Raw genomic sequence first — 15,784 nt, 5'->3', positions numbered from 1 at the left:
AGAGTTTTAGCTTTTTTCCTTACTATTTAATCTAGATACATCCACTTCAAATGCTGGCTGGGAAGCGCCCCATCACCGTACATATACACTTTTTAAAGAACGTAAGCAAGTCTAAGTAATATACTAATTGTTACAATTACCTTCATGAAAATTTTTATCTAAATTTATCTATTAAAAATTTTAACTGTATTTTTGACCTTTAGTGCCAGTTGAAATGTACTATGTGTCTACCGCAATATATACATATATTTTTAAAACAATGTCCGAATGTTATATTTTACAATAATAATAATAATAATTTTAATTTTTATGAAAACTGTAATTAATTTTTATGTGTTGCTTTTTGATGTTTTTTACCTATAATAAATCTGGTTGTCATATCTAACTACTGGTTGGAAATTGTACCAATGTCTACCATACATTTTAAAATAATGAAAATGAAATTCTTGCTTGCCAAACTCTCCATGGATGTTAATTTAGCATACAGACATTCTTTGAATAGTATGAATGAGAGAATTTAATAGACCTTTCCATTAAGCAGCACCCATTGAATATTGCAGCTAAGGTTTCAAAAAATCACAGAGTAAACATAAGTAAATATGCTTGTGCTTGTGGGACATGCACATGTTTGGGCCCTGTTTTGACTGGTCAGTCTGACACTCTAGAATAAACAAATCAGTAGTGATGTTGATAATCTCGTCAAGATCTGTTACAGGGCCCATGACCGGCATCTACCGGTTTATTCAAGTAAGTACTCACGAAATAGTGAAGTCAATTGTCCTATTGAAATTTGAATATAAGCCCTTTTTCAAACTACCATTTGGTCACTTTACCGTTGAAGCCAGGGGTGGGTATAAAAATCGGTCAGAGGGTTAAAGTGAATTTTGATGTTTCCAGTGACCTTTCCGAAAATCTCCAACACTGATTTTACACCATTTTATTCTTAGTTTTGTTACTTTTTACATATGATCCGTGTCAGCTGTCAAAACAAGGTGTTTTATATCCAACGTTACTTGGCGGGCCACACGTATAGGATTATTTCATTTTCGCTGGCCGCTAAAAAATTCGCCGTCGAGCCGCACTTTGCCCACCTGTGGTTTAAGCAATGAAGACAAGTTGCATTTCCCTATTGCTGGCTGTAGATTGGAATTTCAGTACAGTATTTAGAAATAATAACAATATAATAATAATGGCATTAACAATAATAATACAGTATATTAATAACAATAATAATAGTAAAAATACCAATATAGTATTAATAATATGAATATTATTATTAATTTCCTTTTTGCCTTACCTGTTCATTATTATGATACATATTCATGTTAACAAGCATATTTTTGTTTTTAATCTGTGTTACATTAAATATTATTTACCATAATATTATGACAGTGAATACCAACTTGAATAATAACCTACAAACTTTGGTTTCAACACTCTAAAGCTATGCTACTCCGATCCAATATCTCCGCCTGCATGAACTATTCCGTTGGGAATTGGGGCTGAACTGGGCTCCGGTAGCGCATCAGCATCTCCAGCCAGCTCAGGAGTCATGCCAACGATGCCCTCAAGTACAGCCTGACTTGAATTATTGTTTGATTGCTCCTCCGTCATCTTCTTTTCTAGTTCAACCTACAAAATGAAAATGAAAAATTTAACACAATATCCAGAATTTTTCAAAAGAGGCAACTTTTTATTAGCAAACTGAAAGTGAATATTTCACATTAGACAACATATTCTGGGAGAAACTTCTTGTTATTTTATGTTTAATATTCATATTATTTAATTCAGAAAAACACATTTCATGTGTTTATAGCATATAATTGAATAAATTGAAACTTGAACCTTGATTAGCATACCTGGGAGAGGCTTGTCAGTTTAGGTGGTAGGTCCTCAATAGTAAGTTCTTGAATATCACCATTGGAAAGGCTGGCATTGGTTGCCATGGCATCAGTAGTCTGTTCTTCCTCTTGCTCAGCAGCAGCAGTTCCTTCTGCTGGAGGTTCTGTTGCCTTGACAACATTAGGCTCGGTTGCCACATCATCAAGCGTTGCCGCCTCAACGTCAAGCTTTTCAGCTGTAACTTCAAGCTTTGAAGCTGTACCGTCAAGCTTTGCGGCTGCATCATCGAGATTTGCAGCAGTAACATCAAGCTGTATTGCGGTAACATTAACAGCCTTTTCCTCTTCCTCCACATCATCTTCCACCTGTACATCATTCTGTGTTTAATATAAATGAAAATAATTAGTTTTATCAAAGGACACATGACCTTTCTGAATTTTGAACTTGAACAAACATCTGATTGGAAGCACAAAGCCTTGACACTGTGCCACACATTTCCAATGTCTTAAGCTCTGTCAAATTTTCTTTGACAAAAACTGTTGTATGCCTATATATAGTCATGATGTGCCTATATATGGTCATGATGTGATGTCATCATGACCATATTTAGACATGTCACATGTTTCTGACAAATATAATTTGATAGTCTGGACAAGCCTTTTACCTGACTAGCTTGGTGGTCATCAGTGACATTAGAAGCTCCAATACTGGTTATAGTCTCCTCTGCCTTAAGACTCACTGCATCAGCATCATTGTCATCCTCTCCACTTCCAAAGCTGCCAATCAAGAAAACACTTTTCTGTTAATTTTGATTCAATTTTATTAATTCAAAGCCATTATATAATGTAAGTACAATTTGTTTATTTGTTTACTGTGAATTTTGTTGTTCAACTCAATTTATATTTCATTTGCCAAAAACAATTATTTTTCACGGTTGAAAATATGGTGCATAATTGGTAGAAATATTCTAGAAGTAAAACTTGTCCCTGCCGGAAACTTTCATGGTATTTCAAAATCTGAATATAACAAGTAATTGCTAATTAAACTCCAGATTACCAAATTTTCTTTGACAAAAAACTGTGGTATGCCCATATATAGCCATGATGTGCCTAAATATGGTCATGATGTGAAGTTATCATGACCATATTTAGGCATGTCACATGTTCATAATATATGATTTGAATATTTAGAACAGAATAACTTACTAGGCTATTGCTTTACTCTCACTCATTGACAGCTCAATCTTCACTCTCTCCTTAGAGCTTGGCTCCTCGCTGTCACTGAAAAAGTTTTAAAAATACAACGTTTTAAAGATCCTACAGAAGAATATAAATTACAGTACATTTTCAAATTTGAAACTTCTCTAATTCGAGAAAACTTTTCCAAAGGACCAAATAACAATCATCAATTTTTTAACACAAAGCTAACCCTTTAAGTGCAGACTGAACCTGGAGACTACCCCAAATTTTCCAGATCCCAAAGGTTGTCTTGAAGTTGAGGGCGAAATGTATCAAATACTTTTTGGTTTTAGGTACTATCGCAAGTGGACAATATTTAATCTTTGTTAGGCCTATGAATGTTAGGGCTAGGTAAATGTAGGAGCTTGATTGTTGCTGGCTTCAAGAAGTCTCATTGCAAATGGTAGGTCAATCAATTAACTTACTCATCTTGATCACTGATGCCAAGATCTGCTGCCATTTCGTCATCTCTTGCCTAAAATAAAACAAACAAAAAAACACCTTATTGTCACATTACAAACTATTATATAATTCTTTTAATAATAACTGAATATTTTTTCACATTCAATGTTGTATGTTTGCAAACTTAATCAGATAAATCAGAAATGTACTTAGAATATGCTAATCTACACACCTTGCCAAGGTCTTCCTCCTCAATCTTGGAGTAAGATGCCATGGCCGTTTCCAAGGATGCCTTTGTCAAATCATCTCCCTTATCCTCCTCCTCCTCCTCTTCTGCTGCTTCAGTATCTTCTTCATCAGAAGACTCTTCGGAAGAGGAGCTGTCTCCTTCCTCTTCCTCATCTACCCCTGTTCCCGTGTCTGTTCCGGTCTCGCTCGCTCTCTCCGCATTCATACGGAGATTACTGCCTGAGGTGTCCAAGTCTTGCATAAGGCGAAAAAAGGCCAGTTCGTTGAATAGTATTTCCGATATATCTACAAGCAAATCTTCTCCACATTCTCTCATTCTGCGAATTAATACACATGCAATAAAATTAAACACCAATTTTTAAAAATTTAAAAATCAAAATTTGTTCTAATAACTGATGTTAAATCTTATATTACAGTAGAAACCCTCAATTACGAACCCCGATTTAACAAATACCCGATTTCATGTGCATGTGACAAATTTCACTTTTCTTTTAATCATTGTTTTCAGCTTTAAAATTCAACATAGTGCTTGATTGTTTTATTGAACGATCAATATATATAATAAACAAGCATTTATGGAAGTTGTGTAGGAGTAAAATCCACAATATAGGTATTTAAGAAGGTAAAATCGTCTGATTAAAAACAAATTTGCGTGGGGCCTAGAGTGGGAGAATGCTTAGAAATTGCCTGCTGTAGGCCTAGGCCCCCTCAGACATAGCAGCGTAGGCCTGTGGGCCTAGCCTAGGCCCAGTTTATGCCTGTGTAAGTAGTACCAGTGCAAATATATAGGAATTTGGGTCAACCCCGATTTTACGAATACCCGCAATTACGAACAGCTCTGGGCCTGTGCCGTACATAATTGAGGGGTTCTACTGTACTCACTTTCTCCCAGCGAATTTCGCAAGCGAATCCTGAAGAATAGATCCAAGCTGCTTGTTGAAGAAGCGAACAAACTCTTGACTGTCATCACGCTGCCGAGTTAGTGTCAAGACAAGACGACGTAGGTATGCTAGAAGTTCAGAAGAGCACACATCATCAATGTGTTCCTTCAGGCAGGGGATCACTTCCTGCATGATACTCTTAATCTGGTGATCCAGTTGGCGAGTGTCAATTCTAGGATACTGTAAATAAAAGATGAAATTTTCACATAATGAACTTTCTAAATAGTTTTTTTAAGACACTAGAAGGAAGGTTTAAGTTATGTACGCTACAATGGAACCCAAGTTATGTTTAGACTTACAGGAAGGCTTGAGAAAGAGCTTTCACTACCAACATCTTGAGCAGAGCTGTTACTGGTGGCATCCGTGCTGGTTTGAGGTCCTTCCTTCTTGTGAAGTTCAGCAGTAGCACTGCTGCTTACGGCCGATGATGTCCCTTCCTGTTCAGCCTTCATTCGTTCATATTCGCGCATTCTCTGCGAACAATAAAATAAGCACACGGTTTATCATTAGTGGCATTTGCTTATCACAACCCGACAGCACTGTGCAAGACAAAAAATAGGTGACTTACACGCAAGGCTTTATCAAGATGAATAACTGTATCGCCAAGGTCGTCGTTAGCGAAGCCAAACTCATGCGTCGAGTTAGGAGTAGACATGGTGCTGGCACTCTCTACATGCTCCATATAATCATATTCTCCCGACTTCACCGAGCTCCCATTCTTCTTTGGCGGATGCTGCGAGTAAAGTCTTGCCTGTACATACACAATCAGTTTTGATGTTATGGATTACACCAATACAAACAAATTTACTCTTTCTGTTTTCTTAGCATTAAAAGAATAGCAGTGGCTATTGTTACACCAGTCAAAAATACACCTTATTATGAAAATTATTCAATCAATCATAAAATTTTTAGTTTAGTGCCAAAATCCACTGAAAGCAATGTTTGGTGGCACTGTGACATTAGCATAGAATGACTATAGTATTATATTAATAATTAAGTCATTATTGAATGATATACAATTTCTAGCATACCTTCATTTCATCATCTTCAGATGTTAACAGACTTTCACTTGGGGTATGTTCTGATGCTGTAGGAATCTGCCATGGTGGCACAGACTGTGAAAAAAAATAGGAAAAATTATTAAAAGCATTGTTTCAATACTTGCCTTGCAATATCACCCGCAAAAACAAAATGGGCAAAACTTAAAGGTCTAGTTTTAAGACCTGTGTTAAAACTTACATGACTTGTGCTGGCTACATTCGACGCAGCAATCGCTTCATCAGTAAGATACTTTGAGACTAGGTCTTGCAGAGCGTAGAGAGCTCTTTGTCTCAGGTAATCGCTGCTGAGCATTTGTAACTCACGGAAGAGTTCAATCAGGTAGTGTGGTCGAGTCTCGTTTTGCGAGATGAGAGTAGCAACTTCAGAATATATGGTCTCGCGAAGTGCTTCAAAGAGGGAGAACTCACTACCAATATCCGATTCACTAAATGGATAAAAAAAAAAAATGCCGGTTAAGCCTGTCAGATAATAAAAATCTGAAAGACAAAACATAAAATCTGCACATCATGCTGTTGAATGAGGAGAAAATTTAACAAATGCAAATAGTAAATGCTTACACTTCATGCTGGGTTTTAACAGTGCCTCTCCTTCTTTCTCCAGGCAAGAAAAATTCCCCGTTAACAAGCTCTCCGGGCATACTTGATGCTGATACTGTGCTTGTTACACTTGCCGCATCGAAGAAGGCAGTACCGCTTAGAGAGCTGCTTAGCCCTGGTCTAGGCCCACCAGATGCTCCCTTCCTACTATGATCCTTGGCCATCTCACGGGCTTTTGCCATCAGCCCACTACCTCGTTTTGTGGCACCTACAAAAAATTTACCGTATATAAATATTTCAATTTTTTTTTTTAAAGCATACACAACTATATTTACACAGAATTAATTAGTTGATATTGGATACAGTAACATACAAAAAAAAAACCCAATACAAACCTTTACTTGAGGTGCTTGTAACACTCTCTGAGCCTGGCCGTCTTCTCTGCCTATCCCTACAAGAGAGAAATCAACATCACAATGATGCATTATCACAATATTTCAAAGAAAGAAACAAAAAAAATTCACATGATTTATTATTAACTAGTTATCTTTGTAAGGCTTTGTCCAGACTATGAAATTTCATTTGACAAAAATCTGTTGTATGCCCATATATAGTCATGATGTGCCTATATATGGTCACGATGTGATGTCATCATGACCATATTTAGGTATGTCACATGTTTCTGTCAAATAAAATTTGATAGTATGGACAGAGTTTTCGACATTACTGAATGCCATCTTACATTTTCTTCAACAAACTATCAATATTGAGTGGAGGAACTGCAGAAGGTGCTTTTGTTTTACTTGCAGTTGCCACTGGAGTCGTCAACGAATCGTCGTCAGCTGCAGGCGAGCCGAACAGACCGGTTGTTCTAGGCCGCAAATTCGGCTGCAAGTGCGACTGCAAGTCCAAATTAAAGCTAGCTTCTCTGTTGCTGATACTTGGGCCAAGTTGATCGTCATCCAACTCCGAGTTTGGCGGGACCTCGTCATGTTCCTGAGGGTTGAGGACCGAGTTCATGTTGAATCGTGGACGGGCTTCTCGGGCTCGTTGGTTGCCTATGCTATTTACAGGGTCGTACGCAGAGGTGGACATGGCATAAGGGTTCAATGCAGGACTTGTGTAAGGTGGAATAGTGTAACTTGCATTCAATCCATATGCTGTTCAAAGAAAATCAAGACATATTTTGAACTATAATAATTATACCTTAATTGTTTGTCAATCCAGAAATGGTAAGCAAACAGCACCCACGACAATCTAATAATAGTTCCATGCTTTTATAGTGCATTCGAGAGAAAAAAAACCTCTATGTGAATTTTCAGCATAGTGCATACTTTATGTAATGGCCTCCTATTTGGACATTCAAGCTTCTACAAATTTTAAGAAAAATCTAATATACTATATAGCATTTTCTGTGGAAAATTAAATTTTTACACAAAAAAAATTATACATGCCTGGTGGGTACTGATTCATGCCGTACGGCGGATACGACATTCCCGGAAAGTGAGGCTGCGCATACTGTGATTGCATAGATCCTAGGCTGCTAATGCCAGGGCTAGGCCCGTACGGGTAGTTGCTACTAGGGAGGTTTTCCTCATTCACACTACCCTCCTGTTTAGCCATTTCCTCAAAGTTGCGGATGTCTTCCTGGAGGGCGTACAACTGGCCGTAAGTCTGATTCAGGTTTAGCATCAGCTGCTGGTGTTGAAGGCGCATGTTGTAGTTAGCTAGCATGTCATTCATAGGGTTGGACGGCGAATTCATGTACGGGTTTCTTGCCATTGGACTTTGGGATGGATATCCCCAGTTTCCTATGCAGAAAATCAAAGAAAAAATTATTTTTTAAATAACATGCTACCAATATCATTATTCTACAAGGTACACAGTATCTTTTTTAAAGGAATTTCCTTCTAAAAATAAATTCCAGCAAGTTTATCCATGTAAGTATTCAAATTAATAGACTACCCATGGTTCAAGGCGTCATGCATTGTCCAGATGCTTAAAAAATCTAACAATGTCAGGATATATATATAATGCAGTGTACATTTACTACAGATTGACGTTTGATGCTGGAGGAACACAAATTTGTTCTCCAGGCCTGGCCTTACCTGTCATTGACGTCTGTAGTAGATTACTCATGTTGTGTTGATCTCGTAGCAGGTCGTGGCACATGTTCACGCTGGCTGATAGCTGGCGTTCCAGGCTTACAGACTTCCATTTAAGGTACTCCGTTTCCTCGGCAGTGCTCGCTGGATCATCGGCCATCAGATCCTCAGCTGAACGGATATTCTACAAACAAAATATCAGCAATTTTTTACAAACAATAGTTGTTTAGTTATTACGTGTTTGAGAAAGCTGATACATTTCTGTAGCAAAAGCAACATAGCTTAGTTGGCTGTTTGTGGTAGCCACTGTATGTGCACTGAAGCATGAAGATCACTGATCTCAGGCCTAAACCCAAACTCGCCCCTCAGAATTCTGTTTCCAAGGCCCCACCAAACAATGTCAGCAAGTGTATTTGTGAAACAAGTGCACTATCCTGTCCTGTTCTGATTGGTCAGTTGTGAAGTTGATAAAAGCCCTAAAATGGTCTATTCTATCTATTTGCATTTCTTAAATTTTAGATAAATGGCTCAAATAAACTTTACTAGAAAGTACCTAATGAATAATGTTTAGTCGTTTGGTTTCATGAGCACCGTAAAAAAATGCAATACAATTATACATAATACCATACTTTGTTTTGGAACTTTAATAGAATTGATACCATATGTAGGACATTATGGCCATTAATAACGTAAACACTTTCAATTTATAATTTACTATAGAAGACTGAAATACATCAAAAGTAGAGACATTTACCTCCTGTCTTTTCCTTGCACTTTGAGTCAGTCCTTTGTATTCAGGCACTGGGTTACCTCGGTAACGGGGGCTTGTTGGGTAGCGAATGCCATGCCGAGCTGCATCAGAATCGCCTGAAACAATCATTTAGTTATTTTAATTCTACAGGTTGAGCCTTCCACCTAGGCTAAATCATTATTCTACAAACATCTTTATGCTTTTAATTAAAAAACGAAAATTCAAAATGGTGGATGCAAAAAGCAAGGCCTTACGAGCACTAAACTGGTTAAGATTAAGAACTTACTGTCTTGTGGCAAGCTCCAACGTGGGTGTGAGACGGACGGTCTGTCAAGGGAAGGTAGCGATGGTCTGTCAAGGGAGGGTAGCTGTCTTTGTCTCTGACGATACTGCGCTTCAATTGTGTACGTGTCTGAAGACAAGGCCTCACTTTGTACCTATAAAATTAACAGAAAAACATAAGTAAAAGTCAACAAAACAATACATTCAGGTATAACCATACATTAAATAATGCTTTAGGCTTGGATTGGTCCCTCCCGCTCTGAATTCATTCCTGTACACAAATAAAGTGTAAAAAAGAATTGAAATAATTCTACTCTTCCAAGACATTAATACCTGGAAAATTGGGTTTTTTTTATGCAAATTCTCCAACAATTCCTGTAAATGAAATACTTTTTCAGCTGTGAAAAAAATCCTACCTTAAAATACTACCCTATTTGTCCTTAGTATGGAAAAATATTGGTACCAACCTCTTCCTCCTCCTCTTCCACCTGGATGATTCCATCACCTTGGAAATCTTCATCCTCCGCATTCTCCATCTCATCTTGTAGGGAGCCCTCTTGTGTTGAGCTACCCCAGGTGGCAGCTGCAGTGATGTCAGCGCTACGCATACTTACTCTACTAAGATAAAACATAAGTGATTCCAAATATCAAATTGAGGCATTAAGTAACTTCTATTTTTAATTGTTTTCACATTGGATACATTTTGACCACCACCATTCGTACTTGGACTTTGGACATTTTTTTTGGATTTTAGCAACAATATTCATGGGGTAGCGCTAAGCGGAAAGGTCCATTAAACTTAACAACTGACTAATCTGAGCATGGCCAAGAATATGCCACCACTGTTTCATGGGAACTTAGCAAGAATATACAATGGGTGGGGTTTCATGGAGATGAAAAAAGCTGTTCAAATGTGTGATCATTATGACCACTTAATTAATTAATTACAAGATTGACTGATTAATTCCAAAAAGGCAAAACTAACTTAAATTAATATACAAATATCAACTTGTTAATTACTACTGTATTTATACAGGTGATTGGAAATCGACACTACTGTTTGTTGGCACAACAACCTACCTAAACAAATCATTATCGTTTTCACTCTGGACGGAAAATGCAGCTCTTTCAAGATCATCAAAATTTATCTAAAGAAAAAAAAAAAGAATTTAATAATAATTAATAAAACATTATTATCAAATTGAGGTTTGGGCTTTCAATCGTAAGGTCGGGGTTTCGAGTCTCCGCTGTGCAGATTCGCTTGTGTCCTTGGGCAAGGCACTCAACCTACATTGCTTCAGTCCACCTAGCTGTATCAATGGATACCAGCAAACTGCTGGTACTACCCTGCGATGGACTAGTGTCCCGTCCAGGGGGAGTACAACTCCCATCCGCTTCACACTACAGAAACTGGGGATATGCTCCAGCCCTATGAGCCCCAGTGGCTTGGAAAGGATTTAGTTAGTAATTAATTTATAATTATTTTCAATTTCTGGCCAAAAAATATTCATACTCTGGTTGATCTGGTTCCTGATAGGAGTTCTTCCAGCTCATGTCTCTTCTGTCGCAATTCCTCCTGCAGGATCTTGTGCCGTCTCATTTCCGCATATATCTCATCTCTTGTTGGAGTCGCCAGTTCTACAGAAGGAAAAGACAAAATAAATATGAGGCATGAATAGAAAAAAAATAGTGATGATGATAATCCTATGATTTGAACTTACCTTTATAAATAATAAATAATAAAATCTTCCACCAAGCATGAGCCTTTCACTAATTATATTACTTCTACAGCATATGTGGCAAAGACAAAGCCAAACCAGTCACTCGTCGCAAAAATCAATTTTGAGTTATTAATACAGTGTTAGAGAGTAAAATAATAGCTATAAAATGGTAAAAAAATCATTCAAATCGGACATTTCCTTATGAAGTTACAAGCGTTTAACCACACAGCTAGCTGTTTAAAGAACAATATATGAGAAATTAACAGTCAAAGTTTATGATTTCAGGCATTTCTCATGCAGAAACTATCTTTAAATCCTTAAAAAGTATTGTTTTAACATTGAAAATGGGGAAAATAACAGCATAGAATGATGTGTAGATATATAAAGGTTAGTTTAGTGCAATAAAATAGATTTTTTTAAATTTGACATTCCAGCATGTTTTGGCCATTTTCTCTGAAACACGATTTGCGACGAGTGACTGGTTTGGCTTGTCTTTGCCACATATAAAGAATAGGAAATTGCATTATATTTTAGTAAATTTCATAAAGTATATATCAGTTCACTAAGGTTAGTATTTATGAAATAGAGAATAGAATCTTTCAGCCCTCCTTTTCCACTCATTTTCTAACTTCAGCATATTACTTTTTGCAAAATTGATGTCCTGCAAGGCAACTCATATCTAGAATGACCAAAGGCACTTTGCTGAGTCATTCTACAATGATACACTATAGCAAAAAAAACCCAAAAAACTTACTGTTTTCCTCCATCAGCTTAGCAGCCTCCAGTAAAGGATTTCCTGCCTGTACAGCAGTTGTTTTCTTGCCTGCACTAAGCGTCTTCTAAAAGGCAAACAAATAAAAAAAAATGATAAAGGTGCTGTTTGGAAGGAATAAGTGGACAACTAGATAATTATTTGAGCAAAAAAAGAAGCTGCCCAACAAAGTGAAAATTAAAAAATCTAATGTTAAGTATGAAATTAATTAAAATCTTGTAAAAATTATGTGTCCTTTTCGAACATCATACAAGGATTTCAGTCAAGCTTATGTAACCCGAACTCCTTTTTGGCCTTAATGCCATTAATATTATTGTTATATCATTATTATCATTATTTCTTAGTATACATTACATTACATATTACTCTTTATACAAACATACAATTTAATTTGTGCTAATCATTACTAAAATTGTGGACTTACTCTTGGTGTGGGGTTTTCATTGAGGTCTTTCAGTTGATTCTGCACTTGTAGTAAACGTTGCCTTTCTTGCATCAGGTTTTCAAGTTCTTTTTTCTGTTGTTTCATTTTAACTTCATAATACGCTTCCCTGAAAATAAAAAATTAGAAGAATGAATGTATATATTATTCATGACATGTTTGGTGGCAGGAACACAGCATCTTGGCGGGAAATGCAGATAGAAAGATCAAACATTTTGATGAAGTTTTTTGAAAAAAAAAATGTTTTCTTAAGCCCAACACAGACAGCGTCGTACGGCACAGCACAACGCGATTCATCGTCGGGGACAGTCTTAAGCCCTCGTAAAGAAAAAAATATTAAACATGACGAGACTGCCCATGACGCAAACCATGGTGTCTGTGTCTCACACAAACCAAAATCACACAAACAAATCACGTTGGGTTGCGTCATATGATGCTGTCTGAGTTGGCCTTCAGACCACTGCTGTACTATGCATACAGTTAATGTTTCATACTCGAGGCATATTGATTATGAAGGTACCACAAATTTTATTTTTCCAGGCCCTGATGACCAAGTATAATAAACAATAATAACACATACCTAGTTTCTTCAGTGAATGCTCGTAGGGCTTCCGTGCCTGCAGCAGCATTGCTCTGCTGGTCCGAGGCCTCTTCATCAATACTCATGGCGAGTTCAGCGAGGTCGTTGGGTAGGCTACCAGCAAACTCGGGTGTGTGCTGGACCATAGCTACCAGGTCTTGCAGCTGGCGAAGCTTAGCCTTGGCCGACTGAAGTTTCCTATAATAAAAAAAATGGGCGATTTTTTATGGTATGGTACTTTCAATATTTCAGCATCTTCAGTAATACTTTAATGCACAGGTTTTTACTATCTTTTGTTGGGGCATAGTGGAAAGGTCCAAGAAGATGAATGGTTACCTGACTTTCTCTCGGATCTCTGGGTCATCTCCCCATCTAGCCATGATGGAGCTCTGGTTGCTCTCCGTCTCGTCTTCCGTGGTGGTTTCCCCGGTAGTTTCATTGTTCTCTGTAGCTTCAGTGGTACAACTCTCGCTAGCATCATCCTCGTCATCATCTTCCTCATCTTCATTGTCATTTTCTTCATCCTTCATCATCATAAGAATTGTACAGAAATGGTTACAAGAATTCAAAAAATATGAGGCAGTATTTGTTGTGATAACAATAAAATTCAAGTTTCTTAAAGCAGAGCAAAATAACAATAAAATGTTAATAATAAAAAACAATAATTACAGCACCAATAGTGTATTATCACTTAGTGAAAAGTCACAAGGCAATTTGCAGCATTTAAACTTACAGCATTTAATCCACTGCCACTGTGAGATGCAATGTTTTCACCACGTTGTAACAATCTGCACAAAGAAACAAAGCACTATTACACCCTTAAATAATGAAATTCCAAAAATCTACAGAATACAGGTCTTTTTCTTAATTATTAAGTCCTGGATCAATATTATCTTTATAATACAGTTAAACTTGCCTAAGTCGACTTTGTTGAACTCGAATAATTTATAAGTCGAACTTATTTTACATGCCAAATTGTTGTGTTTTCAACAAATAAACAATGGCATTTTGGATTCGACTTAGGCAAGTTCAACTGTAGTTAATTTTCAACTTAAAGTTGTTCACACTACCAAATTTCATGACAAATAAGTGACATAATATGACACTATTATGCCCATATACTGTATGGGCACATCACACAAATTTGTCACCAAAATCTACAGAATACAAGTCTTTCTCTCTAATTATAAGTCCTGGATCTATTATTATCTTTACAATATTTAATTTTTATGTGACAAACAAATGAGATATAATATGACACCATCATACCCATATATGGGCACATCGCATAAATTTGTCACAAAAAAATTGACAGAGTGAACAGAGCATAAGGTTAACATACCGTAGATTAGACATAAGCCTAGGATCTTCAAAGTTGACGGAGGACAAAGAGGGTTCGTGTTCTGGCATGGCAGCAGCTGCTGCTGGTGCATCTCCTGCTCCAGCCCGTTCCTCTTCTTGGCTAGCCTGGTAGTACTGCACTAAGTCTCGGAGCTGGTTCAATCTCTCGCGCATTTCTTGAAGTCTTCTTCAGGAGATAAAATTCATTCAAAAGTTGTAAATCGGTAATTCATGCTTTTAAATGTAGGCATAAAATTTTGTTGTTCAAAGTATAGACTCAAATGTTAGTGAAAATGACAATGATAATGACAATCAAAATTATAATGTTACTGATTGTCATGAGAATGATTATTTCAATGATTTTAAGATTATGATGAAGTTATTAAGATTGAGATGATGATGATGATGGCATTCAGGTACACAAGAAGCTCTCAACCAACCTAAGTTTATCATCAGATATTGCTTGTTGAGATGTTTCCGATCTCGCCTCCTCTGTTGCTGATGTTGCCTGGGAAACAACATCCAAGACGTTCATGGAACTTGCACTCATCGAATCTCCGTCTGTAAGAAGGCAACAGAACACATTACTAAAGTACAATCAGCAATGGGCATACATTATCAGATTTTTGTTTGACACTGACAGACTCAACCGACAATATTTGATTGTGTAAAGCCTGAACCTATTATCATGATGCATTGACATTTTGACATAATAAATATCTGAATCTGAATCAGACAAAAGGCATAAGACAAAAACCGAAATTCCTCTTCAAAGGTTTTCTCTGGAATTTGTCTGAAGGGTATATAACGTTGTACAGAGTCAAAGGATTGCTGTTGCATTAATTTGTTTTTGTTCCTTAGTACCTACCATTGTTTAGAGCTTGTGGTCTGAGTGACTTAAGCTGCAACAACAACTGATCCATCTGCTCCTTCTTCTCCTGAAGATCTTCCAGTTTGCTCTTTAACTGTTCATGCTCAGAAGCCATCACCAACAACTGTGACTACAAAGAAAAATAAATGCATGTTTAAAGGGCGTTTATAGTTGATTTTACAACAAGGTATTTTGTGTTTAATTATGTTCTAAAGTTTACAAAATCATTAGTAAAGCTACTGGAATGCCTTACCTCTTGGGATGCTATTCTGGCAGCAGCACCCTGCTCACTTTCAGAAACGTTCTCACTTTCCTCGCCGAAGATCCGCTTCAAAGCCTCTTTACGTCTGCGTGCCAGTTCTGCGCTGGAAATAACCGTCTCCTCCAGCTCACTCGCAGTTGCATCAGTGGTTGTGGCTTGCGAAACTAAGTAAATTATACTCATATTTTTATATATATGTTATGTAATATATTTTTATAAATAATATAATAGAGTTTGTAGTAATATCTATGAAGATATCTACAAAATTCAATGAAAACATTGAACTGATTATTATAATGGACGAAATAAGTTAATATCTTCATATTGATACACAGATCAAACAAATAAGTTATTATTATTATTATGTTTATAGAGATGCAAATATTT

At 36.9% G+C, this 15,784-nt stretch overlaps 1 protein-coding gene across 2 annotated transcripts; it reads right to left on the bottom strand.

Annotated features, from left to right (window-relative positions):
• Positions 1 to 6: 6 nt before the first annotated feature.
• LOC117110430 (pericentriolar material 1 protein-like) lies at positions 7 to 15,556 on the bottom strand. Of its 2 annotated transcripts, XM_033253131.1 has the most exons (30): positions 15,389 to 15,556; positions 15,133 to 15,265; positions 14,705 to 14,825; positions 14,266 to 14,448; positions 13,657 to 13,711; positions 13,260 to 13,447; positions 12,924 to 13,121; positions 12,326 to 12,452; positions 11,884 to 11,968; positions 10,922 to 11,046; positions 10,489 to 10,556; positions 9,876 to 10,026; positions 9,413 to 9,563; positions 9,130 to 9,242; positions 8,379 to 8,559; positions 7,725 to 8,081; positions 7,013 to 7,430; positions 6,666 to 6,721; positions 6,292 to 6,538; positions 5,912 to 6,158; positions 5,704 to 5,787; positions 5,241 to 5,423; positions 4,972 to 5,145; positions 4,614 to 4,852; positions 3,715 to 4,048; positions 3,506 to 3,555; positions 3,048 to 3,122; positions 2,507 to 2,618; positions 1,860 to 2,219; positions 7 to 1,632 (listed from the first exon to the last, which is right to left on the bottom strand). In XM_033253131.1, the coding sequence occupies exons 2-30, from the start codon at positions 15,248 to 15,250 to the stop codon at positions 1,450 to 1,452; spliced, it is 4,983 nt and encodes a 1,660-aa protein (XP_033109022.1). In that variant the 5' UTR covers positions 15,251 to 15,265; positions 15,389 to 15,556; the 3' UTR covers positions 7 to 1,449. The 2 variants fall into 2 exon arrangements, with proteins under 2 accessions (XP_033109022.1, XP_033109024.1); XM_033253133.1 differs by lacking the exons at positions 7 to 1,632; positions 1,860 to 2,219; positions 2,507 to 2,618; positions 3,048 to 3,122 and having other exon boundaries at positions 3,502 to 3,555; positions 14,266 to 14,451.
• Between the last annotated feature and the right edge of the window lie 228 nt (positions 15,557 to 15,784).

This window comes from Anneissia japonica, unplaced genomic scaffold, assembly GCF_011630105.1.
Source record: "Anneissia japonica isolate Jap-2015-1 unplaced genomic scaffold, ASM1163010v1 scaffold287936_len456577_cov159, whole genome shotgun sequence".
In the NCBI taxonomy this organism is placed as follows: Eukaryota; Metazoa; Echinodermata; class Crinoidea; order Comatulida; family Comatulidae; genus Anneissia; species Anneissia japonica.
The sequence above is the reverse complement of the archived record's forward strand: the minus strand, read 5'-3'. Positions and strand labels throughout refer to the sequence as shown.

Excerpts from the sequence above, each read along its gene's own strand:
- LOC117110430 (XM_033253131.1), bottom strand. The coding sequence starts at position 15,250 with ATGGCTTCTGAGCATGAACAGTTAAAGAGCAAACTGGAAGATCTTCAG. Across the intron at positions 11,969-12,325 it reads ATGAAAACCCCACACCAAGA|AAGACGCTTAGTGCAGGCAA; the intron begins GTAAGTCCACAA and ends TTTGCCTTTTAG. Across the intron at positions 6,722-7,012 it reads GATAGTTTGTTGAAGAAAAT|GGATAGGCAGAGAAGACGGC; the intron begins GTAAGATGGCAT and ends TCTCTCTTGTAG.